The sequence below is a fragment of the Stenella coeruleoalba genome (genome assembly GCF_951394435.1).
Source record: "Stenella coeruleoalba genome assembly, chromosome: 20".
Classification (NCBI taxonomy): domain Eukaryota; kingdom Metazoa; phylum Chordata; class Mammalia; order Artiodactyla; family Delphinidae; genus Stenella; species Stenella coeruleoalba.
This window is the reverse complement of record NC_137166.1, coordinates 17,219,856-17,245,805: the sequence shown is the minus strand read 5'-3', so window position 1 is coordinate 17,245,805 and position 25,950 is coordinate 17,219,856. Positions and strand designations below refer to the sequence as shown.

The following is a 25,950-nucleotide window of genomic DNA, read 5'->3' as shown; positions in this document are numbered from 1 at the left end:
TTGGGGCACACCTACGTATTAATGGTTGTTTATCTAAAATTCAAATTTAACCGGGCGTCCTGTATTTTATATGGTAACCCTGAGTTCAGTAAATACCTGCTGACTTGATTGAACACCTCTCACTTGTAAAATGGGGCTAAGACAGGCCCGCCCTCGGGGTTGATGGGAGGAGTATATGAAGCGCCTGGAACTCAGCGAGCCCTCAATTTATTTGATTGCTCGGAGACCATCTAGCGAGTGGAAACCCCTCCCACTTTTAAACCTACAGAGGATAAGAAGGCCTTCTGGCGAGAGGTTCTCAGGCCTGGCCTAGGTTGCACACACCTGCGGTCCGGCCAGCCTTTTCCGGGTCAGGTGACCGCGCGTGGTCACGTGACCTGGCCCGAGTGCGGGCGGTGGAAGGCGGAAGTGGGAGAGGAGTTGGGCGCCGCTTCTGTGGCCGCAGCAGGTAGCGAGCACCGGCTCTGGGGCGCGGCGGGCGGGCGGGGGCGCGGGGAAGTCCGAGAGTGGCGGGCGGCGCGGGGTGGGCCGGGGGAGGCGCGGCCAGGGCGCTGGGGGGCGGCGGCTTCCTGTGGGAGGGGCCTGGCGCGGCGGTTCCGGCCTCCGAGGAGGGGTGTCCCGGTTCCCGCCCGAGAGGGGTGGGCTTGCCGCGGGTCGTGCGCGGGGGCTGCTCAGAGGTGGGCGCGAAGGCAGTCATGGGTGCGGCGGCCAGCAAGTCCTCCCAGAAGGGGAAAGCATCTTAGGTGCCAGGGATGAAGAGGAGTGACCTTTGTGCAGGGATCGGAACAAGGGGAAGGGGCGACTTGGGACTGAGTTGGAATGGGTCGCCTGAAATTGGGCGAGTGACATGGGGGGAAAGAAGGAGAAATCAGTATGAAGATGCAGGCTGAACTGCACCTGAGAGTCTTTTCTTTCCTTCCTCTTTGTAAATGATTGGTACCCGAGACTTTGATTTTGGTCCCATTCAGTTTTTAAACTTCAGGGAGGATCACAGAATCTTGATCATCTTGCTTTCGTCACACCCAGTTACTCCTGCTTGGATAGGGTTTCCACTTCTTGGGAACCTAGCCCTTGGGATCATCTTTCTTTGAGATTTTCTCAGATCAGATCAACTTCTAGGCTTAAGAAAAAGAGTGTGGGCACTTTGCTCTGGCTGTAAAATGACTTTTAGCCTACCATGTTGAGCACGACCTAATCCCAGCATTACCTCACCAATGCAGAGACTGCTGTAACCTTGGACACTGTCTACCTACCCTGCTTCATGAGTTTTCCTCTTTCTTCAGTTTAAATTATTCAGTTTCCTTTACCATGTGACTGCTTATCTTGACAAACTGTACCTAGGTAGCTGACTGAGAGGTCTGTGTTTTGTTCCTTAGAACTGTGACCTGGATCATAATTTTGAGATTAAATACCTGTGCTAAAACTGTTTATCCTCTTTTTCTGTATGTTTACTAACATTTGCAAAAGTGGAATGAATTTCACAGATGTGGTACAATTGGAGTGAATGTTCAAACTGGACATTTGCAGGAGCCGGAGTTGTTTTGGGTTACAAGTAGGAAAAAGAAAAGTACTTTGCTAATGTATAATGAGTTCAGGTTTTTGGAGTACTTGACAAACATTTAAAAATTGATTTTTGTGGCAGCTCTGTGAGTTAGATTGGGAAGGTGTTATTCCCATTTCACAGTGAACAAACAGACCTAAGAGAGATGACTTGATTTTTTGACAGTTGTTTGCTTTTTCTTGTCTGCTGGTCTCTTTCTCCCTGCTAGACTGCAAATTCCTCAAGGGCAGGGTTCATATCTTATTTGACTTATTTGGCTCCTAGCCTAGTGCCTGTCATGTTGTGGGCACTTGGTGTTTGGTGAATAAATGAATTTCTAAAGGTCACAGACCTGTAAGTGGAGGACAAGAGATTTGAACCTGAGTCTTAGCTCTTCTCTTGTCAGACAAGCTTGCCATTTTCTGTTATTGGTCCATGTGAACATGACAGTCATGAGGAAAAGGCTTGGGTTGGCTTCTCAGTCTCCTTTATTTAATGACTACTTTCCTAATTGTAAAGAGCTTATGACAGCATCTCATTTAATCTTCACCATGATCCTGTGAAGGTTGGAATTGTCCCTATTCTGCAGATGAAGAAACTGAGGCTTAGTGAAGTCCTCGCTTTAGAGTCTGGAAGTAGTGAGTGATTGAGTAGGGACTCACGCCCCGGCATTTTATCCTTAGACCCATTCTTTTCCATTTATAGAGGCAACATAAAGTTTTATTTTAAAATATTTTTTCAAGTGGACAAAGTATGACATTTTAAGGGAAAAATAGTACAGGTTACAGCAAAAATTGTGAATATGGAGTGTAACTGAAATTTAGAAAATCCTATGCTATATCATAGCTGCCTCTTCCTGGGAAAACATTTTTTCATTCAATGAATATTTATAAGTACCTACTCTCTACCAGGCATTGTTCTAGAGTTGCATTGTCCAGTATGGTGGTCACTTTCCAGTGTTGAACACTGGGGGTAGGCTATGAGTATAAAATACACACCAGATTTTTGAAGACTTAATATGAAAAAAAAAAAGAGGTAAACTATCTCCTTGATTGTTTAAAATATCATAATAAATGACAAATATATGCTATAAATCATAACATTTAAAGTTTATTGGGTTAAATACAATAGAATTGAAATTTCCTCTGTAGTTTTTATTTTTTTAAAAAAAAATTTTTTTAAAGCTGTACCTATTTTTTTTTTTTTTTTTAGCTGTACCTATTTTAAATTTATTTATTTATTTATTTTAGGCCACCTTGGGTCTTTGTTGCTGCGTGTGGACTTTCTCTAGTTGCAGCGAGTGGGGGCTACTTTTCATTGCGGTGCGCTGGCTTCTCATTGCGGTGGCTTCTCTTGTTGCGGAGTACGGGCTCTAGGCACGCGAGCTTCAGTAGCTGGGGCACGTGGGCTCAGTAGTTGTGGCTCACAGGCTGTAGAGTGCAGGCTCAGTAGTTGTGGCGCATGGGCTTAGTTGCTCCGCGGCATGTGGGATCTTCCCAGACCAGGGCTTGAACCAGTGTCCCCTGCATTGGCAGGCGGATTCTTAACCACTGCACCACCAGGGAAGTCCCCTATTTAGTTTTTAAAATGTTTCCTAGAAAAATTAAAAATTATATTGGACAGTGCTATTATGAACACCAGGACTATAGTATACAAGGAAGGCAAAAACCCCTGCCCTTGTGGATCTTAAATTTTAGTGGGGAAAGGCACAATAAACAAAATAACCAAGAAAAATGCACATTACATTGTAATAAAGGAGGGAGGCAGGATGTGGGTTATTGGCTGGCATTGTGGTTTTGAAGAGGGTCCTTAGAAAGTCTTCCTGAGAAGGTGACGGTTGAGCAAAAATCTGAAGGAGGTGAGAAAATGAGCCATGTGGCTAAATGGGGACACAGTGGTCCAGGCAGAGGAAAGAGCAAGTTCAAAAGCCCGAAGGAAGGGCCACCCCTGGCAGGTTAGTGGACCTGCCTGGAGGCCGGTGTGGCTGGAGGGGGTGGTGAAGGGGGGATGGAGAGGATGAGGTCAGAGAGGCGTTGGGGGTAAGGGAGAGATGGACAGTTGTGGGGGCCTTGCAGGCTCTCGTGGGGATGTTGATTTTCCCTCAGAGTGAGTTGGGCCATTGGAGGGTTTTGAGCAGTGGAGTGGACATGTTTCATCCTGCCTTCTAACAGGCTTACTCTGATTGCCTTGTGGAGAAAGCAAAGAGGAGTGAGGAGTAGAAGCAGGGAGACAAGTTGAGAGGCTCCTGCCGTGATCCAGGTGAAGGATGGCCTGGGTGGTAGTGATGGAGGTGGCCAGCAGCGGTTGGGCCCTGGGTATATTTTGAAGTACAGCCAACAGGGTGTATGGAGGTGGGATGTGAGAGGAAGAAAGGAGTCACGGCAACGCTGCAATCTTTGGCATGAACACCTGGAAGAATGGAATTGCCGTTAACTGAAACGGGAAGACTGTAGGAGGAACAGGGCTGGGGCTGAATTTCTTTCGCACTGATTGTAAAGTGCCCAGTAGAAAAACAAGTGAAGGTGTCATGGGCAGTTAGATAGGGAAGTCTGGAGCCGGGCTGGGCTGGGGATGTACATGTGGAAGCTGATATTTAGAGCTAAGAGACTGAGCGAGGTCACTTAGGGCATACTGTGGATACATAGCCAAGAGGAGTGCTAGAAGTTCAATTTTGAGACAAAAATCTCAGTTTATACTGTTATACTAGTAGGTATTTTAAGTATAGCATTGCATTATATCTTGGGGAACTTTGTTTTCTCTCCTTTTCACTTTTCATTTAAAGACCGTTTTGAAAACCACAAGCTAATGGGTCTCTTTTCTTCCTAAGGAGGCTACTCTTCCAAGCGTGCATCTTTGTAGTGCCACTGAAATCAATATAAGTCCCAGTTTCTGGAATTCGTCAGGCTTTCTGGGTTGGCAACCAATTTAGAGACCTCCAAGAAGGATGGGAAAGAGACAGCTTGGAAGGATGGGTAATGGCTTTTTAATGTTTAAAATATTGGTTCTACCTAACATTATTGAATGTATGTTGTTGCCAGGCATCCTGCTGTTTTATAGACTTAAAACAAACAACCTCACTGTGGTGAAGTGACCTGCGCATGAGGTCACGTAGCTAAGAGATGGAGGAGCTGGCATTTGAACCTTAGTCTTCTGAGCCCAGATCTGATGCTTCTGTCAGTAAGATATGCAGTAGTGGTTGCATGAACATCACCTTCCACTGGAATCAAGTCAGTGAGTGACTTTGGGTTGCTTCAGACTATTATAGACTCTGGAATTTCTGAGAGGTAGGGACAAAAGGGAAGATCTTGTTTCTCTTAAAAAGAGCCAACTGAATCTTTTTTTTTTTTTTTTTTTTGGTGGTACATGAGCCTCTCACCATTGTGGCCTCTCCCGCTGCGGAGCACAGGCTCCGGATGTGCAGGCTCAGCGGCCATGGCTCACGGGCCCAGCCGCTTCGCGGCATGTGGGATCTTCCCGGACCGGGGCACGAACCTGTGTCCCCTGCATCGGCAGGCGGACTCTCAACCACTGCGCCACCAGGGAAGCCCCCAACTGAATCTTTTTGAGAAGGTTGTAGTCCCCTGTTCCTGCCTCAGCCCCAGCAGCTTGAAAACAAACATTCAGTGCTTTCAGTCAAGTGTTAATCACCATTTCTAGGAATATACCGAATATCAAGACTTGGCAGCCCTGACCTAGGGCAGGTCCTCTTTCTCTCTGTGTCACCCATGCCTTTTGCTTCCTGTTTTGTCCTTAGAACTGCTTTCCAGTCTCTCTCTCTCTTTTCTTTTTTTTCTGGCTGTGCCGTGCGGTTTGCGGGACCTCACTTCCCCAGCCAGGGATTGAACCCGGGCCATGCCAGTGAAAGCCTAGAATCCTAACCTCTAGGCCACCAGAGAACTCCCCAGTCTCTTTTATTACTAGCTTATAATTCCACTGCGCTTCCAATGCTGTGACTTCCCATGTCCCTCCCTCCCTCTCTTCTTATGTGCTTGGTCTTTGTACAGATGGCATTTGGCCAACTTCAGTTCTGTTTGATTGTTTTTCAATATGGGCCTTCGGGGAATGGAAGGTAACTCAATGCTGAACAGAGGAAAGAGGCGGAGAAAGAAGCATTAGCGTTGGAAAAGCATGAGAGGGTGGAGGGAAGGAAGAATCTTTTGAACAGACCCTTCTCATCCGCATCTTTCAAGAAGTGGATACAGGGTGGATCTGTACTTATAAATAAGAAGCACTGCCTGTTTCCACAGTGGCCTAATTAAAAATAAACTCTTGGTGCTGGTGAGTCGTTTTTGCTCTTCCCTGCCTCATCTGCTACACAGGTTCTTTCGTCTCAAGATCAGTGTTCAGTGATTTCTTGACTCAAAGCTGGGTCAAGAATTTCAGGAATCTCAGAGCCTAGAATTTCAGCATCAAGAAGAACAAGTTTAGCTTGTAGTACTACTTGAAGAGCACTTAGTATTTGCTGGCTGCTTTACCTGAACTCATTTATTCCCTACGATAATCTTATAAGGTAGTGCTATCATTAGGTTCATGTCACAGATGAGGAAACTGAAATTTAGAGAGGATGAGAAGTAACTTGTCCAGTGCCACTCAATGGTTAGTGACTGGTGAAGCCTATTTGTTTCCAAAAGATTTACGGGTCTGAAAGGTTCTTGCCGAAGTTGGGTGATAAGAATAATCAGGTACTTCAGATTTTGCAAGAACTGTCACTTGCTAAATCTGACATGTGTTTGCTTTCTCTTGCCAGAAGCTCTTCGAGGATTTATTTAATGGGGGACTCTTAGAGTAAGATATCTGAACTCCCAGAGGGCAGGGGCCCCGTGGCATTCTGCTTTGTATTTCCAGGGCCTGGCACAGAGTGGGGTCTATGAGCATCTGTTGAAAGACTGACCGTGGCTCAGGACTGGATGAGGTGAATCAAAGGGGTCTGGAAAAGGTACAGTCAGAAGGCTGGCTGCCCTCTTGCTGAAGGTGCCCTTGACCGTTATAGTCCCCTGGCTTCAAGAATCAACCCATCCTGGAAACTCCCTAGAGGTCCAGTGGTTAGGACTCGGCACTTTCACCGTGGTGGCCTGGGTTCAGTCCCTGGTCGGGGAACTAAGATCCTGCAAGCCGCGTGGCTCAGCCAACGACAACAAAAAAGAATCAACCCCCCCCCCAAAAAAGGGGGGGGCTTCCCTGGTGGCGCAGTGGTTGAGAGTCCGCCTGCCAATGCAGAGGACATGGGTTCGTGCCCCGGTCCGGGAAGATCCCACATGCCGCGGAGCGGCTGGGCCTGTGAGCCATGGCCGCTGAGCCTGTGCGTCCAGAGCCTGTGCTCCACAATGGGAGAGGCCACAACAGTGAGAGGCCCGCGTACCGCAAAAAAAAAAAAAAAGGAAAACCCGTCCTAATAAGACAAATGTTGAGTTGTCCATTGACTGATGAATCGATGAACAAAATGTGGTCTGTCCTTACAAATGGAATATTATTATTGTTTTTTTAAAAAAATATTTATTTAGACTGCACTGGGTCTATAGTTGCGGCACACAGGATCTTTTAGTTGCAGCATGCATGTGGGATCTAGTTCCCTGACCAGGGATCGAACCCAGGCCACCTGCATTGGGAGCGTGGAGTCTTACCCCCCAGACCACCAGGGAAATCCCTGCAGGGGCTATTTCTTAAGGGAGGTTACAGCCGGACCTGGGTCCAGGTGGATATGGAAATCTAGTGCCCCAAGGATGTGTTGTTGGAAGAGGCTTTTCAGTTTCAGCTTGCTGTCATGAAATCCACATCTTTCAAAAGCCTTTGTCCTTAATCATGTTAATTTCCAATTCCTCCTGTGTGTAACAAATTATCACAAACTTGGTGGTTTAAAACAACCGAAATTTGTTCCTGTATAGTTCTGGAGGCCAGAGGTCTGAAATCAAAGTGTCAACTGTGTCAGCAGAACTGAGATCCTTCTGCGCACTGGGGGAGAAATCCTGCTTTGCCTCTTGTAGTGGCTCTAGGCATTTGTGGGTTTGAGGTTGTGAGACTCAAATCTCAGCCCCAGTCTTTTTTTTTTTTTGGCCGCACAGCTTGCGGGATCTTAGTTCCCTGACCAGTGATTGAACCCGGGCCATGGCTGTGAAAGTGCCGAGTCCTAACCTCTGGACACCCAGGGAATTTCTTCAGTCCAAGTCTTCATGGCCTTCTTCCCTGTGTCTGTGTCTTCTCTCTTCTGTCTCCTATAAGGACACTGGGCCCACCCTAAAGGATGGTCTCATCTTGAGAGCTTTAACGTAATTACATCTATTTCCAAATAAGGTCACATTTACAGGTTCCAAGAGGGTAAGCACCTAGGCATATCTTTTGGGGACTACAGTTCAACCCACTACACTAATTAAATGTAGACTGGGTGCTCTTGTAAAAATTAAATAAGGACATCATCGTATGACCTGATTTGAAGAGACCCTTTTTCCTTTCTTGAATTTAAATTTTATTTATGCCCCAAATAACACACGCACTTAGTTTAGAAAGTCCAATAGCATTACACGGCTCATAACGCAACAGCACTTCCTTGTTTCACTCCCTTTTGTTCTTGGTTCTTGTTCTGTAGAGTCAATGACTTTTAACTCATTGAGCTCTTTTCTGGTATAGGCTTCTGCATCTCTAAATGGCATCCTTATACCATCATTTCTTAGCTTGTCAGTTTTTTTTTTAATTGAAGTATAGTTGATTTACAATGTTCTATTAGTTTCTGGTGTACAGCAAAGTGATTCAGTTATATATATACACACACATATATATATTCCATTATAGTTTATTACAAGATATTGAATGTAGTTCTCTGTGCTATACAGTAGGACCTTGTTGTTTATCTATTTTGTATATAGTAGTTTATATCTGCTAATCCCAAACTCCTAATTTAATCCCTTCCCTCCGTAGCCCTTTCCCCTTTGGTAACCATGTTTGTTTTCCATCTCTGTGAGTCTGTTTCTGTTTTGTAAATACGTTCATTTATATCATTTTAAAAGATTCCATATGTAAGTGATATCATATGATATTTGTCTTTCTCTGTTTGACTTACTTCATTTAGTATGATAATCTCTAGATCCATCCATGTTGCTGCAAATGGCATTATTTCGTTTTTATTATGGCTGAGTAACGTTCCATTGTGTATATGTACCACATCTTCTTTATCCATTCATCTGTCAATGGACATTTAGGCTGCTTCCATGTCTTGGCTATTGTAAATAGTGTAGCTTGTCAGTTTTATCTATTGGTTTTTTTTTTTTTTTTTTTGTGGTACGCGGGCCTCTCACTGTTGTGGCCTCTCCCGTTGAGGAGCACAGCCTCCGGATGTGCAGGCTCAGCAGCCATGGCTCACGGGCCCAGCCGCTCTGCGGCATGTGGGATCTTCCCGGTCCGGGGCACGAACCCATGTCCCCTGCATCAGCAGGCGGACTCTCAACCACTGGGCCACCAGGGAAGCCCTTATCTATTGCTTTTTAACTCTTTGAGCTCTTTTCTGGTATAGACTTCTGCTTCTCTAAATGGCATCCGTACACCATCATTTCTTAGCTTGTCAGTTTTATCTGTTGCCTTTTAACCACTGAGGATGGATGCTGAGCTCTCTTTCTGGCCAGTCTCCACAAATGTACTCTTCTACCCCCACCTTCTGATTACAGCCATATCACAAGTTTTGATTAAATTGTTCATGCTATTTTGATTATAAATATTATTCACAGCTGAGCCACACTGTGTATTAGGATTACATTTCCTTTCTCATAATAGCTTTTGTTTTTACTAGAGTTGTTTATTTCCTGATTTTTTCATTCGCATAATTTTCTGTGTACCTATCACTACCTCAGCCCCAAACATTCTGATAGAGCTAAAATAATACTTCTTTCAGTGCAATCAGATGCCTCATCTAATCTATTTTGTCAGTTTTTTTCTTTCATCTAAAGATGACACGTCTTATGAACTCTCTCATCTGGACTGGTTGCTCTCTAGGCTAATGGACAGTAATGCCTTGGGATTTCTCTTCATCGTTAATCTGGGAATTCCTTTTGCCTCTCCCATGTGAATACACACTGTCCTCCAACTTTCTCATTTACTCCCCTAGAGCGTATCTTTCAGTAGCTTCATAAGAAAATGAGCTTTGGAAGCAATTTTTTTGACACGTTACGAAGCTGAAAATATCATTGTTTTCCTGTCATGCTTGACTGATGGTTATGGAATTCTGGATTGGAAATCATTTTAATTATAAATTGGGATTAATCATTTTATTTAATAATTGGAAATAATTTTATCTGAAATGTGAAGCATTGCATTGTCTTCTAGCATCCAGTAGTACTGTGAAGTCTGATGCCATTCTGATTCCTGTTCTTTGTAAATGTGGCTGGAAGCGTGTATACTCTTTGTTCTCGTGTTTTGAACTTTCATGACGTTTTATCTTAGTGTGTTTTTTTGTTTTTGTTTTTCATTCATTGTTCTGGGCACTCAGGTTCTTTCTGTCTAGAAATGTATATCCTTCAGCTTAAGAAAAATCTGTAACGTTTCTTTGCTGTCTTTCTTTTTGTCCTCTTTTCTATTTCTGGACTAAGTCAGACATTGGACATTTTAAATGAATCTACTATTTTAAAAAAGTCTTGGGAATTCCCTGGTGGTCCAATGGTTAGGACTCCGAGCTTCCAATGCTGTGGGCCCAGGTTTGATCCCTGGTCGGGGAACTAAGATCCTGTAAGCTGCATGGCCAAAAAAAAAAAAAAAAGAAAACAAAAAGGAAGAATTAAAAAAAAAGTCTTTTCTCTCCTATCTACCATCTTCTTTTTCTTTTGGTTCTATTTCTTAGAATATGTCCTCACTTTATCAACTTCATTTCTGCTATGAGATCTGTCCTTTCCAAGAGCATTTGCTTATTCTCTGAATCAACCAACCAACTTCCCTCTCTCCCTTCCTTTCTTCCTTTAAAATTACATTCTGTTTTTGTTTCATGGATGAAACATTTTCTCTTATCTCTCTGAATTGTTTTGAGGTTTTCTCTGACCACGGTTACATTTAACTATGAGTTAAAAAAATTGAAATATAATTCACATACCTTAAAATTCACCAGTTTGAAATGTTCAGCTCAGTGGATTTTAGTATTTTTTACAAAGTTGTGCAACCATCATCACTATCTAATCCCAGAATATTTTCATCACCCAAAAGAAAACGTGTACTCCTTAACGGTCACTCCGACCCCCAACCCTCTGCCCTGGACAACCATTAATCTACTTACTGTTTATGTGGGTTTATTTATTCTAGATAGTTCATATAAATGAAATATGATAATTGGGTCTTTTGTTCTGGCTTCTTTCACTTAGCATAATGTTTTCAAGGTTCATCCATATTGCAGCATGAAACAGTACTTCGTTCCTTTTTATGGCCAAATAATATACCACTTTATGGATATACTACATTTTGTTTATCCATTTATCAGTTGATAAACATTTGGGTTGTTTCCACTTTGTAACTACTACAAATAATCCTGCTATGAACATTTGTGTACAAATTTTTGTGTGGACACATTTCAGTTCGTTTGGGTGTATACCTAAAAATGGAATGGCTGGGTCTTAATGGTAATTCTGTGTTTAACTTTTTGAACAAACTCTTCCAAAGCTGCTCACCATTTTTCATTTCTTGCCTGCAGCGTATGAGGATTTCAATTTGTCCAAGTTCTCGCTTGTGCTTATTATTGTATGCTTTTTGGTTTTGGCCATTTTGGTTTGTGTGAAGTGGTATCTCACTGTGGTTTTAATTTCCATTTCTCTAGTGATTAATGGTGTTTGAGCATCTTTTCATATGCTTATTGTTTATTTGTATATCTTCTTTGGAGAAATGTCTGTTTAAATCTTTTGCCTTTTTTTTTTTTTTTTTTTTTGTGGTACACGGGCCTCTCACTGTTGTGGCCTCTCCTGTTGTGGAGCACAGGCTCCGAACGCGCAGGCTCAGTGGCCATGGCTCACGGGCCTAGCCGCTCCGCGGCATGTGGGAACTTCCCGGACCGGGGCATGAACCCGTGTCCCCTGCATCAGCAGGCGGACTCTCAACCACTGCGCCACCAGGGAAGCCCCATTTTAAATTTTTGATGAAGTTGAATTTATCTAGTTTTTCTTCCATTGTTTGTGTTTCTCCTATCATATCTAAGAAACTATCTCTTAATATAAAGTCATGGAATTAATTATATTTCGATAAAATTAAAAAAAGATAAAGTCATGAAGATTTACACCAATTGCTTCTTCTATAGTTGCTCCTATATTTTGGTCTTTGATCCATTTTGAGTTCATTTTTGTCTAAGGTCTGAGGGAGGGGTCCAACTTCCTTCCTTTACACATGCATATCCAGTTGCCCCAGCACCATATGTTGAAAAGACTATTGTTCTTTTCCCATTGAATTACAGTAAGTCCCCTACATACGAACCTTCAAGTTGCGAACTTTCAAAGATGCAAACGTGCGTTTGCATGTCCAGTCATGTAAGTTAGTTCACGTGTCTGTCTGTAAGATTACTGTACTGTAAGATTAAAAATGTTTTCTTTATTTTTTGTGTCTGTTTGTTTTTTATGTATTATTTGTGTGAAAAGTATTATAAACCTATTACAGTACAGTACTATGTAGCTGATTGTGTTAGTTGGGTACCTAGGCTAACTTTGTTGGACTTATGAACAAATTGGACTTATGAACAAATTGGACTTACGAACGTGCTCTCGGAACAGAATTCATTTGTATGTAGGGGACTTACTGTATCTTGCACTTGTGTCTAAAATCACTTGAACATCAGTGTGGGATTGTTAAGGGAACCGCTGACTGAAACTGCCCACCCTGGCCAGGCACAGTAGTAACCACTTGCCTGAGTTATCTTACAATAGGAGGTCCTGGTAAGAAACATGGAACTAACAAGCTACCAGCAACCGGTCAAAAGGAGAGAGGAGACTCCAGTCCATATGTCCTATCAACCTCCCTTCTGGATTCTAGTGAGAAGGATTCTTCCTTTTCACTGAAATCCATCTTGGCTGAGCGATGTGTGTGCCACTAGGAAGGACCCTGAGTCAGAGTGATTGGCCAGAGATAACCTGGACACTAACCCCATCACCATAAAACCTGAGACTATGAACCATGTGGCAGAGCAGTTCTACTGGGTTCCCTTACCCTGCTGCTGTGCACCCGGTCGCCCCTTCCCAATAAAGTCTCTTGCTTTGTCAGCACTTGTTTCTCCTTGGACAATTCATTTCCGAGTGTGAGACAAGAGTCCTCTCTCGGGCCCTGGAAGGGGTCCCCCTTCCTGCAACAGGTTTGTATCTGGACTCTTAGTTCTATACCATTGCTCTGTATGTCTTTCCTTATACCAGTACCACACGGTCTTGATTACTGTGGCTTTGTAGTAAATTTTGAGATTAGCAAGTGTGAAGCCTCCGACTTTCTTCTTCAAGATATTTTGGCTATTCTGGGTCTTTTGCATTTCCTTATGAATTTGAGGATCAGCTTATCCAATGAGTTCTTTTTTATCCTCTTTGTTTTGATATTTGGCTTTTATGTCTGAGTCTCTCCACAGTTGTGTATGCTTAAGCGTGCTAGGACCCAAATGAGGGAAGGTAAGTGGGGGTGGGGAAACCTCTCATAGTTCATGATATAGACTTTCTCTTATCTCCCTGGATCAATATGGTGCCTTATCCCTACTCTCAACCATGCCTTAAGTTCTCAGGTCTGATTTAACCTATCCAGAGATTAAAATTTAACTCTCTGTTTGGGATTAGGGAGGGATGAGTGCCTAGCTGAAGTGGGTGGGGACTGGAGTCTGGCACTCTTTTCCATGCAGGTTTTTACCAGCCCTCCTGTTTTTAACCCCACTTCCCCCATCGCAGGCAGTTAGATTTCAGTTTTGACTCACTTGCCACTTTCCAAAATGTTGCTGCCATCTCTGTTGTTTCCTTTTCCATTCTTTTTTAGTGGGTTTACATTCTTTGTGTTTCTTTCCTGACATTTTGTTGGGGTTTGAGAAGGGAGCAGAGATAAATATAGGTGTTTAATCTGTCATGTTCATTGAGAGCCCCTGGAAGACTCTCTGTGGGAAAAGTTGGCATCAAGGAAGGTGGTGCAATACTTAGTCTCCTTGGAACCACTCCTGGAACAGCTCCTCCACTGTATTCTGTTCCTAGAGTTACATATCACCCCACTTTTTCTTTTTCTTTTTTTTTGGCTACGTCGGGTCTTAGTTGTGGCAAGTGGGATCTTTTGTTGCAGCGTGCCAGCTCTTCATTTGCGGCTCGCGGGCCTCTCTCTAGTTGTGGTATGCGGGCTCCAGAGTGTGCGGGCTCAGAGTGGCATGCAGGCTCTCTAGTTGTGGCGTGTGGGCTCAGTAGTTGTGGCATGCGGGCTCTGTAGTTGTGGTGTGCGGGCTCCAGAGCATGTGGGCTCTGTAGTTGCGGCGCAAGGACTCAGTAGTTGTGGCACGTGGGCTCATTTGCCCTGCGGCATGTGGGATCTCAGTTCCCCGACCAGGGATTGAAGCCGCATCCAGTGCATTGGAAGGTGGATTCTTAACCACTGGACCACCAGGAAGTTCCCCCCACTTTTTCATTTGCAATTTTGGGACATAATTTTAGTTTAACCTTGAGCCTTCTGACAGAGGTAAAGTCCTACTTTCAGTGCAGTCAAATTAGTTGAAGCCTCAGCTGATTCAGTAACACTGATCCAGTGGTTCTCACCACAACTTCACTTTGGAATCATTTGGGTAGCTTTTAAATAACACAGCTGTCCCCGGCCCACTCCAGACCAATCCAATGAGAATCTCTGAGGTTAGGGTTTGGTTGTCAGTGGGGCTTTTTTTTGTTTCATTTTGTTTTTATTGCTCTCCAGGTATTCAAATGTGTAGAAAGAATTGAGGACCACTGCTCCAAGGCATTTCATAGTTCATTAAGGATGACTTTACCTAACAGGATAAGTTCAGTTGCATCTTTTTTTTTTCTTAATTTTTAAAATTTTTGGCTGCACCATGTGGCTTGTGGGATCCAAGCCATGGCCCCTGCAGTGAAAGCACACGGTCCTAACCTCTGGACTGCCAGGGAATTCTCCAGGTGCATCTCTTATCACTATCTTCCTCCTCCTCTTTCACTGCCCTCCAGCCGCACACGCTGGCCCCCTTTCGTTCCTTACACTTTCAAGACATGCAACCATCTCAAGAGCTTTAGCTCTTGCCCTTTTATCTGCCTGGAATGTTCTAACACAGATATCCTCAGTTCCCTCCTTCTCCTGCGTCAGATCTTTGCTCAGAAGTCACCTTCTCAGTGAGACTTGCCTTGTCCACAATGTTCAACATTTCTACTTCCAACCCCCTCCCAAATTCCTGTGTTCTTTCACTGCATGGTGTTTCCCCATACCTCTCGTCACCTCTCTAGTTCTCTTGTCTGTTCCCTATTTGGCATCCGCTTCCCACATATGCCGTTCCCCTAAGCATTAGTCTTTTACTGTATAAAGAAGCCAGTGGTTGGAGCTTCATTTATTCCTTCTGCCATGCTCTTTTCTTTGTGTAGGTAGAAGTTTCTGACCTATATCATTTTCCTTCTTTCTGAGGAACTTCTTTTCAACATTTCGTGCAGGGCAGGTTTTTGTTTGAGAAAGTCTTTTTTTCTCCTTCACTTTTAAAGGGTAACTTCATTGGATACAAAATTCTGGGTTGGTGGGTTTTTTCTTTTTTCTTTTTAAAAATATTTATTTATTTATTTGACTGCACCAGGTCTTAGTTGCGGCACTCGGGATCTTCGTTGCGGCGTGCGGGATCTTTGGTTGTGGCATGTAGGATCTTTAGCTGCAGTGTGCATGCGGGATCTAGTTTCCTGACCAGGGATCGAACCCAGGCCTCCTGCATTGGGAGCGCGGAGTCTTTACCACTGGACCACCAGGGAAGTCCCGGGTTTTTTCTTTTAACACTTTAAATATTTCACTGCACTCTCTCCTTGCTTCTTTTTTAAGTTTATTTTTTGATTTTTGTATTCATCCTGCTTGATGTTCTGTGAGCTTCCTGGATCTATTATTTGGTGTTATGTCGTTAATTTTGGGAAATTGTTGACCATATTACTTCAGATATTTCTTTTGCTCTGTTCTCTCTTCTGATATTCCAGTCATGTGTATTTTGTACCTTTTGAAATTGTCCCACAGTTCTTGGCAGTTCTGTATTTTCTTTTTTTTTTTAATTCTTTTTTTCTCTTTGCATTTTAGTTTGGGACGTTTCTGTTAATATATTTTCAAGCTTACTGATTCTTTCCTCAGCCACATCCAGTCTACTCATGGGCCCATCAAGGCGTTCTTCATTTTTGTTACCATGTTCTGCATTTTCTTTTGATTCTTTCTCAGAGTTTCCATGTCTCTGCTTACATTACCCATCTGTTTTTATATGTTGTCTACTTTTTCCATTAGAGCACTTAACATATTAATCATAGTTATTTAAAATTCCCTGTCTCATAATTCCAAAGTCTGTCATATCTGAGTCTAATTCTGATGCTTGCTTTGTCTCTTCACACTATTTTTTCTTACGTTTTAGCATAACTTATAATTTCTAACTGAAAGCCAGGCAGGATGTATTAGGTAATAGGAACTGAGGTGAATAGGCCTTTATCTAGTTGGGAGTTTTGTGTAATCTGGCTAGGAGTTGGCTTGTGTTTAATGATTGATGTAATTGTAGGTACCAGAGGCCTCAAATTATGCTAGTATCCTTGTTTTTGTCTCCCCTGTAATCTCTGGTCTTCCCTAAGAACTCTTTCTTAAATAGAGTATACACCTTTTAGCTCTTTCAGCTGTAATCCACTGTTATTTTATTGGACCCTCGATATGGTGGCAGAGTATGGGAGAGGGAAAGCATTTTATAATTTTATGATTAAATCTCAGTCTTTTAGTGGGTCTCTGTCCCTGGGCTGTGACCTTTACAAGTGTTTATGAACTGTTTTCCTTTCTCAGTGCGATAAGAAGTCTAGAGGGGGCCTCAGGGAAATTTCCTCCCCCGCACTTGGGATAAGTCCTGGTAGAGTCCTTTTCCTGGAGTGAAGGCTGCTGTTTGAGAACACTCTGGGCATACAGCACAATGGTTACTTTTCCCATCCCCCTGCCAGAGCCAGGAGCATTCTTGGCTCTTTACCAGGAGACTCTTATAGGGTAGGAATTTTTTTTAAATGTTTTATTCATTGATGTATCATTAGCACCAAAAACAGTATAAGGTACAGAATAAATGCTCAGTATGTATTGAATGATTGAATAAATACTGTTTTACATAGATGTGGGAAAATTTCTCAGACCTAAAATGATAATAATAAACCGATGGCATTTCTCTGAGTGACTAGTTAGTCCCCAATCTAGTGTTTGTCTATTTGCTTAGTGTTTGTGTCTCTCTAATCCAAAACCCTAAGTAAGATAGGATTGTTATAGAGCAGTTGTTCTCAAGAGGTTTTGACTACAATCTTTAGTAAGACATATACATATTTTATATCATGACCCAATATACATGAAGATGTAAATGTACATTTATCTGAACAAACTTTTTATGAAATAATACTTTCCTTTATGTATGGTGTACTTTAATATTTTCTACTCTGTTATTTTATATTTTATTTTAAAAAGTGCTTGTCGAGATTTACATAGAGGTTAAGTTCAGAGGATAATGTTTTTGTTTTTTTTTTCAAGAAATTTGGGTAGATCTACCACACTTAGTTCTGGCTTCCCCCTTTTTCTCCTGATAAATCCATGACTTCCTTGAATAATGAAATTCATTGAGCATCTATAACCTTTGGTGATGTTTTAAACATGTTCTCCCTCCTCCCCCTGCCTGCCCCAGGCTTATGCTAACTCAGTTTTTGTGGAAGTGATTTGAATGCAAACACTTCTCATCACTATTAGCAGGGGAAAAAATTACTTGAGTGCATGTACAGAGTCATCTATTTGTGTTGCTGAGACAGGTGTAGAGTAAAATCTGGGTCTCAGGTTTCATAAGCTTCCTAAAGTGGCTAGTAGGAGTTTGGACCTCATGCCCATTGGAAATCCTGTCCAATATGGGGCCCTGAGACAGAAATTATAGGTACTTTGGGGTACTTTCCCTTCAACAGTAATGGTTATTTGTCTTTATACATGGATTGCAAAGGTTCAATTCAAGATACCTACCTTGGGGCTTCCCTGGTGGCATAGTGGTTAAGAATCCGCCTGCCGGACTTCCCTGGTGGTGCAGTGGTTAAGAATCTGCCTGCCAATGCAGGGGACACGGGTTCGAGCCCTGGTCCCGGAAGATTCCACATGCTGTGGAACAGCTAAGCCCGTGCGCCACAACTACTGAGCCTGCAGGCCACAACTACTGAAGCCCATGCGCCTAGAGCCCGTGCTCTGCAACAAGAGAAGACACTACAATGAGAAGCCCGCGCACCGCAACGAAAGAGTAGCCCCCGCTCGCCGCAACTAGAGAAAGCTGGTGCGCAACAAGGAAGACCCAACACAGCCAAAAAAATAAATAAATAAAATAAATAAATTTATTTAGAAAAAAGAAAAGAAAAGATACCTACCTTGTAGTGTCAGGGTGGTATCTTGCTAATGGATCTGGAGACAAAGCCGTGCATAAATAACATGGGCTATTGTTAGTAAACAGTGGCCTGTAATTATGAAAGACATGGGAGGAAGAAAACATGGTAGTCTTATCTACTCTATTTCTACTACTTTCCCTGTTGGTTTTGTTCTGAGCCGCCTCTGGAATTTATCTGATTGGTTTTGTTTTGGAGCCACGAAGTATAGATCGAAAGGTTTGGTCTTTCTCCCATGTAACAGGCCATGCGAGGGCTTTGCGTTTCATTCTCCAGAATTCTCTCTAGTTCATAGCAAAGGCTAAAAACAGTTAAAGCTCAGGGAGAACAAGCTAGTTTAAAAACTACCCTTAGTCAAGTTGCTTCTACCCTTAGAATGAGTCCCAGTAGATGTAAACATTTTAAAATTGTTTTCTTTTTAAAGTCTATAAATAATGGATTTCCAGCTTTTAGTGCTTTAACCTGTTACTAAAAGCCCCGAGGCTTAATTTACAATCATTAATCTTTCCTTCATTACTCAAGATATCATGTTTTTATCCCCTTTAAAACTATTGTTAAATTATGAAAAAGATCAAACATATGAAGTGGTTCAGAGAATAAGATAACAAGCAGTCATAAAAACCACCATCTGGATTTAATGAATAGTAGCATTTTGCCATATTTGCTTCAGAACTTCTTCCTTTAAAACATGAAATGTTGCAGATACAGTCGAAGTTCCCTTGGTCTCTCTGTTCACTCCAGTTCCCCTGCTCCCTCTTCCGCTACCCCAGAGGTAACTTCTGTCCTGAACTTGGTGTGGTTCCTTCCCATCCATGCTTCTATACTTTCATACCATTTATGTGTGTCCACAACAGTAGATACAATTGTTTTGTGAAAGTTCAAGTGTATACCAATGGCACTGCCCTACACTTAAGCTATCACTTGCTTTTTTTTTTTTTTTTTTAGTTCTAGTATTATAGTTTGGGGTTTGTACATATCAGTTGAATTCATACATTTCAAGAACTATATGGCATCCCATTTTATAACTATTTCACAATTTATGCATTCCCTCATTGATGGACATTTAGGTTATTTATAAATTTTTGCTGTTATAAACATTGCCATGATGAACATTTTGAACACGGTTGCTTCTGCATTTGTTGGAAGATTTTCCCCTGGCAAATATCTAGGAGTGGAATCCTGGGAAGTACAATATATGCATCTTTATTGGCAAATACCTAGGAGTGGAATCCTGGGAACTACAATATATGCATCTTTAACTCTATCGGAGGTTGCCGGGTACCGTCTAACTTGCACTGCTTCCAGAAGCCTGTGAGACTTCTCAGCAACACTATTGTCAGACTTCTGATCTCTTGCTAATCTGATGGGTAAAAGAGTTGATATGTTTATTGCTTTACCAAAAAAACTTCAAGGGAGTCAAAACATTATCCTTTTGAATTTCAGAAAGTTGATGCACCTCTTCATTCATTCAATAAATATAGAGTTCTTACTAGGAGCCAGGCACTATTCCAGATAGTAGGCTACAGGGCTAAGAGGGGGACACACATCTCAGCCCTCATGGAGCTTACCTTCTAGAGGAGGGAGACAGTACACACAAGAAATCAGTACACTATGAACCGTGTCAGTGATAAATGCTAAGGCAGAAATGTAAACTAGGGAAGGATGGGTACAGTGTGTGTGGAGAGGTGAGGTTGACAGGGTGGCCAGGGAAGGCCCCTTAAGAAAGCAACATTTGAGTTAATGCCTGAAGGCAGTGAAGGAATAAGCTGTATATGTGGACAGTTGGGAAAAGAGAATTCTAGACAGAGAGGTAGAAGTCTGATGGGGGAACGTGGCTGGCATGTTCAAGCAACAGCGAGGAGGCCCATGGGGAAGGTAGGGAGAGGGGAAAGAAATGGGAGGCCAGGTCAGAGAGGTGTGTGGTAGTGTATCACGCCGTCCCTCTAAGGTCATTACAAGGACTTTGAGGTAGATGGGAAGCCCCTGGATAGCTTCCAGTTTTTGAATAGCACAGTGATATGATCTGATTACATATTAAAAGACAGGACTCTTGCTGAACGTAGAAATTGGATTGAAGGGGACAGAGAGCAGAAGCAGGAAAAACAATAACCCAGCTAAGAGATGATGGTGTTTGGAGCAAGGCAGTGACAGTGCAGATGGAGAGAAATGTTTGAGCTTGGAAATATTTTAAAGGTAGAATCAATAGGATTTATTGATGGGTTGAATGTGGGGTGTGAGAGGGAAAGGGGAAGCATGAATGAGCCCCAGAATTTTGGCCTGAGCCACTGGATGGAGGGAGTTGTCATTAACTGAGATGTGGAGCAGGATTGAGGGCGAGTATCAGAAGCTCCGTATTGTCAATGCGCAAAGAGGGCCTGAGGTTCTCCTGCATACTGAAGTATAATTGTTGTGCTGAGAAAAAGCACTTGTATGACTCAATTAAAAGCTGTATTACATAGTTGCTTTTTTCATGAAATACCATTTTTTACTTAAAAAAAAATCAACAGATAAACTAGCGTTAATAGATTTGGGTGTTTGGCAGACATTTTCCTGAAGATGAATGAAGTAAGCCTGTCACTTCAAGGAAAACAACTGACAGTGCTTGTTGCCAATGATAGAATATGAGTTTTTAAGTGAAAATTAGAAATTTGGAAGACTTCCATCTACCACAAAGAGCTTGACAGCTTCCCAATACTCAAAAACTTGTCTGATGAGATCAGTGGTGACATTCACAAATGTGATATTTTGGATAGGGTATAATGAAATGGGTCAACATTTGGAATATCTATAGAACTCAGTGAATCAAATATTTTCCAAATGACAAATGACGATGTTACACAATTATGTATGAGTAAAAGATCCACTCAAAATGCAAGATAGACTTCTGCTTCTAGCCAAGATGGAGTGACAGGGATGCCTTATGGCTAATGAGGTCCATCAAAAATTATTTCATGTGCTTTGTTGGCCAGGCCCATGTGCACATCCAGGTGATAGCAGAGTAGTCGACTGGATGAATGTTGGGCTTTGGAATCAGAAGATGTAGATTGAATCCTGGTCTGTCATTTCCTTGGCCATTAAACACATTTACTGGTGTATCTTCTTGGAGAAACTTTTATTAAAATCTGTCCATTTAAAAAATTGGTTTAATATTACTTTAGAATTTTTTTAATGTTTAAAAATTTTATTTATTTATTTTTTGGCCACACCATGAGGCATTTGGGATCTTAGTTCCCCGACCAGGGATTGAACCCGTGCCCCCTCCAGTGGAAGTTCAGGGTCTTAACCACTGGACTGCCGGGAAGGTCCCTACTTTTTAAAAAATTGTTGAACTGTGACTTTCTTTTTGGAGATATTATTTTAGGCTCTCCATCCTTAAGAGGTTGATATAGCAGTGCTGTGTCCTTCTTAGCCCATCCAAGTCCTACCCAGATTCAGTAGTCATTATGAGACAGACATCACTCTGCCTGAAGCAGCGTGGCTGCAGTTGCTTAGATGTTTATATTTTCTTTTTTTTTAAATAAATTTTATTTATTTATTTTTGGCTGTGTTGGGTCTTTGTTGCTGCGCGTGGGCTTTCTCTAGTTGCGGTGAAGGGGGCTACTCTTTGTTGCTGTGCATGTACTTCTCATCGCGGTGGCTCCTCTTGTTGAGGAGCACGGGCTCTAGGCGTGTGGGCTTCAGTAGTTGTGGCACACGGGCTCAGTATTTGTGGCACACGGGCTTATTAGTTGCTCCGTGGCATGTGGGATCTTCCCGGACCAGGGCTTTAACCCGTGTCCCCTGCATTGGCAGGTGGATTCCTAACCACTGCACCACTAGAGAAGTCCTGGATGTTTATATTTTCTTGCTTCTATCTCTTTAGACTTAGATATTAAAATTGGGTTCAGTTCCTCAGTCTCTTATCAGATATCCTCTAAACCTGCTGCTTTGTTTGTCTTTCAGTTTCCTGGTGATGACATGGCATCTGCCAGCTCCAGCCGGGCAGGGGTCGCCCTGCCTTTTGAGAAGTCTCAGCTTATTCTGAAAGGTGAGTGGCACTGTGTGAAGTTTGTCATTTCAGGTCCAGCCCCATCTTTGGGAAAGAGGTGGAATTATACCACACTTTGGCTTACGAGCACAACTATTCATTCTTATAGGGTTGTCATATTATAGCTGGAGTTTTTGAAGAGGAGGGGGAAAAAAAGAACTTTTGGAAAGAATTATATAAAATGGCAAATCCTTCCTTCTCCAGGGCTCTTTTCTATCTACGCTCATTCCCTTGGTGAGCTCATCCAAACCTTATCACTTTAAATGCCACCAAATAGTAGGATCACTGCCACATTTGTATCTCCAGCCTGGCCTTGTCTCTGAACTCCAGGTTTGTATATCCAATAGCCCACTTGGCATCTCCACTTGAAGGCTTAGTAAACGTCTAAAATGTGACATGCCTGGAACTGACCTGATTTTTTTTTTTTTCCTCAATATCCTGTATTCAGCAAATCTGGTTTTGTCTACATTCAAAATGTGGGCAGCGTTCAGCCACTTCTCACCACCTCTGCTGACCCACCAGCTGGCATCATCTCTGCCCTAGATTAAGGCGGTAGCCTCCTAACCTGGCTTCCTACTTCTGCCCTTTGCCCCGCTTCATTCTGTTTATCGCACAGCAGCCAGTGATCTTGTTACAGTGTAAGCCAGCTCTTGTCACTTCTCTGCTCAAACACATCAAGGACTGTCTATCTCACTCCGCATACAAGCTGAAGATCCCACGTGATATGACCCCTTCCATTTCTCATTTCCTGTTCCACATTTACTCCTCTTTGGCTAGATGCACAGGTCCACATGGACCTCCCGTGCTATTCATTGCCTCTACCAGGTACACTCCCACCCCTGGGCCTTTGCACTTGCTGTTCCCACTGAATGAAATGCTCTTTTGGCTGAGTTATCTACCTGGTCTGCTTCCTTACTTTCTGCAGGTTTTTACCCCAAAGTCACTCTCTTCAACGAGGCCTTCCCTGATTCCCCCATCTAAAGGCTCCCTACCCTGATTCCCTCATGTCTCTCCCCTTCATCACCTTATCTTTTTCTTATCAGCCCCTATCACTATTTAATGTTTGACCTATTGGAATCTATTTCATTTATTCACTGTCTCTTTCCGTAGAATGTAAGCTCCACGAGAACAGGGGTTTTTGTCTGTTTTGCTTACTGTTGATGCCCCAAAGCCTAGAACAGTGCCTGACACATAGTGAGGCCTCAGTAAATATCACACGGATGAAAGCCTGCTGCTCCAGTAGCTTTAGGAGGAGGAGTCACGGGACCACAAGATGCTCGGGGAGAGAGGAGTGGCATTCAGTATCTGGGCTCAGGCCTCTCAGCATGATCATTGGGAGACAAAATTGTATCTTTGGTCCAAATTTTTAAATTATTGTTTGAAAAATGGAAATGTTATTCATTTATTTCATGAACTCACATAGTTTACAGTTGTTTCCATTCCTGCAGCTCCCCAGTTCCCTCGCCTGGAGGGAACCTGTTGTTATCAGTGAGTGCTCCTTTCCCCACGTCATCTTTTTTTTTTTTTTTAAGCCTACAGCACCTGGTATTGCCAAGCGGTCTCCCATCCAAGTACTACCCAGGTCCAACCCTGCTTAGCTTCCGAGTTTGGGGGCATTCAGGGTGGTACGGCTGTAGTCCCCACACCTTTACCAACATGATATGTTGTCAGATTTTTTTTTTTTTATCTTTGCCAGTCTGGTTGGTTAAAAAAAATTGTGCTCTCAGCATAGTTTTACTTCTCATTAAATGATAAGTGATGTTTAGTGTCTTATCATATGTTTAAGTAAATCTGTATTTCCTTTTCTGTGGGTTGCCTGTGTCTATTTTTTGCCTGTTTCTTATTGAGTTATTGATTTTTTTTATAGTCTTCATATATTTTAATTACTTTTCTTGGTGTCTCATGGCTGCTCCAGCCCTTTTGAGAAGGGAGAAGGAATAGAGTGAACTGGTAGGGTTTTGAACTCGAGACTACAGCCTTTACTGCCTATCTAATAATTAGCAGGGCTAGGTCAGAACAGAAGCCTGCCCATGGAAACTGGTGATATCCTGAGGTCCCTGTTTTGGGACCATGTTATTCAGGAACACACTCTGACTTCTAAAGGTTTCTCTCTTGCCTTTCCCTGATGTGTATTTTCTCACTAGTGTGGAGAGAGCTAACTTGATAATACAGGTGCACCTCGTTATATATGCACTTAAGCTATAGGGAGTTGATAATACCATCCAGGAAAATGGTGGGGGAGAAAGAGGAGAGAAGCAACCATTTAAACAGTGTGGGTGGTTCTTCCTCCTGTGCATTTTGTGGATAGAGCCTCTGGTGTAATTTGGGAGCTGTTGCTATGCTGTCCCCTCTCTGCCTCAGTTCCCTGTGCCTCTTCTAGTGCAGTCCTAGAGATTTATTTTTTTATTTTTTATCTTTAAAAATTTTTATTGGAGTATAGTTGATTTACAATGTTGTGTTAGTTTCAGGTGTATGGTAAAGTGAATCAGTTATGCATATGCATATATCCACTCTTTTTAAGATTCTTTTCCCATATAGGTCATTAAGGAATATTGAGTAGAGTTCCCTGTGTTATATACAGTAGGTCCTTATTAGTTATCTATTGTATTTATTTTTTAAATTAATTAATTTTATTTATTTATCTTTTTGGCTGCGTCGGGTCTTTGTTGCTGCGCGCGGGCTTTTCTCTAGTTGCGGCGAACGGCGGCTACTCTTCGTTGTGGTGCACGGGCTTCTCATTGCAGTGGCTTCTCTTGTTGCGGAGCATGGGCTCTAGGCACGAGGGCTTCAGTAGTTGTGGCACGTGGGCTCAGTACTTGTGGTTCTCTGGCTCTAGAGCGCAGGCTCAGTAGTTGTGGCACACGGGCTTAGTTGCTCTGTGGCATATGGGATCTTCCTGGACCAGGATTCGAACCCGTGTCCCCTGCATTGGCAGGCGGATTCTTAACCACTGCGCCACCAGGGGAGCCCTGGTTATCTATTTTATATATAGTAATAGTGTGTATATGTCAATCCCAATCTCCCAATTTATCCTTCTCCCCCAGTCCTAGAGTTTTACAATACACTTTTTAAACACACTAAGGTCCTCAAACGTAAGCCAACTATTTTATCTGATATTTAACTGAAGGAACACTGAAAACACAGCACAGCAAAGCAAAAAACTGGCTGTTTGGAACCTATAGAAGGATAATATGCCACACTCTATTCTGTTGCCTTCCTAAGAGCTTTTCAGGGGTATAATTTTGGAAATATGTGATTTTTTGCCTTATTTGTTGACTTTAAAAGCTAAATCCTATGTGAAGATGTGACTCCATGTATAAGAAACTGACATTTATATTTTATCAAATAGTAAATAAACTTTCTAGATAAACTTGAGACCTGTATTTTGGCTTGTCTTTTTTTTTTTTTTTTGCGGTACGCGGGCCTCTCACTGTTGTGGCCTCTCCCGTTGCGGAGCACAGGCTCCGGACGCACAGGCTCAGCGGCCATGGCTCACGGGCCTAGCCGCTCTGCGGCATATGGGATCTTCCCGGACTGGGGCACGAACCCGTGTCCCCTGCATCGGCAGGCGGACTCTCAACCACTGCGCCACCAGGGAAGCCCTGGCTTGTCTTTTAAGAACAAGAAACATTGAAAATATCACCCCACTTATTAATTATAAATTACTGCGGGGAAAATGTATCTTTACAGTGGAGTGACCTGGCAAACCCCACATTAACCATGGGATCAAAATTAGTATCCCCAGTAGGAGGATGGCCTGGTGTGTACAGTAAGAAGTATACAACCTAACCTGTGTAGTTAGTATTCTTGACAAAAATGTTCACTGTAAA

The 25,950-nt window shown here is 42.7% G+C and overlaps 1 protein-coding gene across 2 annotated transcripts in view; it reads left to right on the top strand.

Annotated features, from left to right (window-relative positions):
- The window catches only part of WWP2 (WW domain containing E3 ubiquitin protein ligase 2), a 145,065-nt gene continuing 119,115 nt past the window's right edge, over positions 1-25,950 (top strand). The window contains exons 1-2 of one of the 2 annotated variants that reach the window (XM_079906852.1): positions 1-448; positions 22,036-22,120. In XM_079906852.1, the coding sequence (XP_079762978.1) occupies positions 22,051-22,120 (70 nt within the window). In that variant the 5' untranslated portion in view covers positions 1-448; positions 22,036-22,050. Of the gene's footprint in view, positions 449-4,430; positions 4,513-22,035; positions 22,121-25,950 lie in introns of those variants that run through there. The other variant, XM_079906853.1, reaches the window with a different exon arrangement.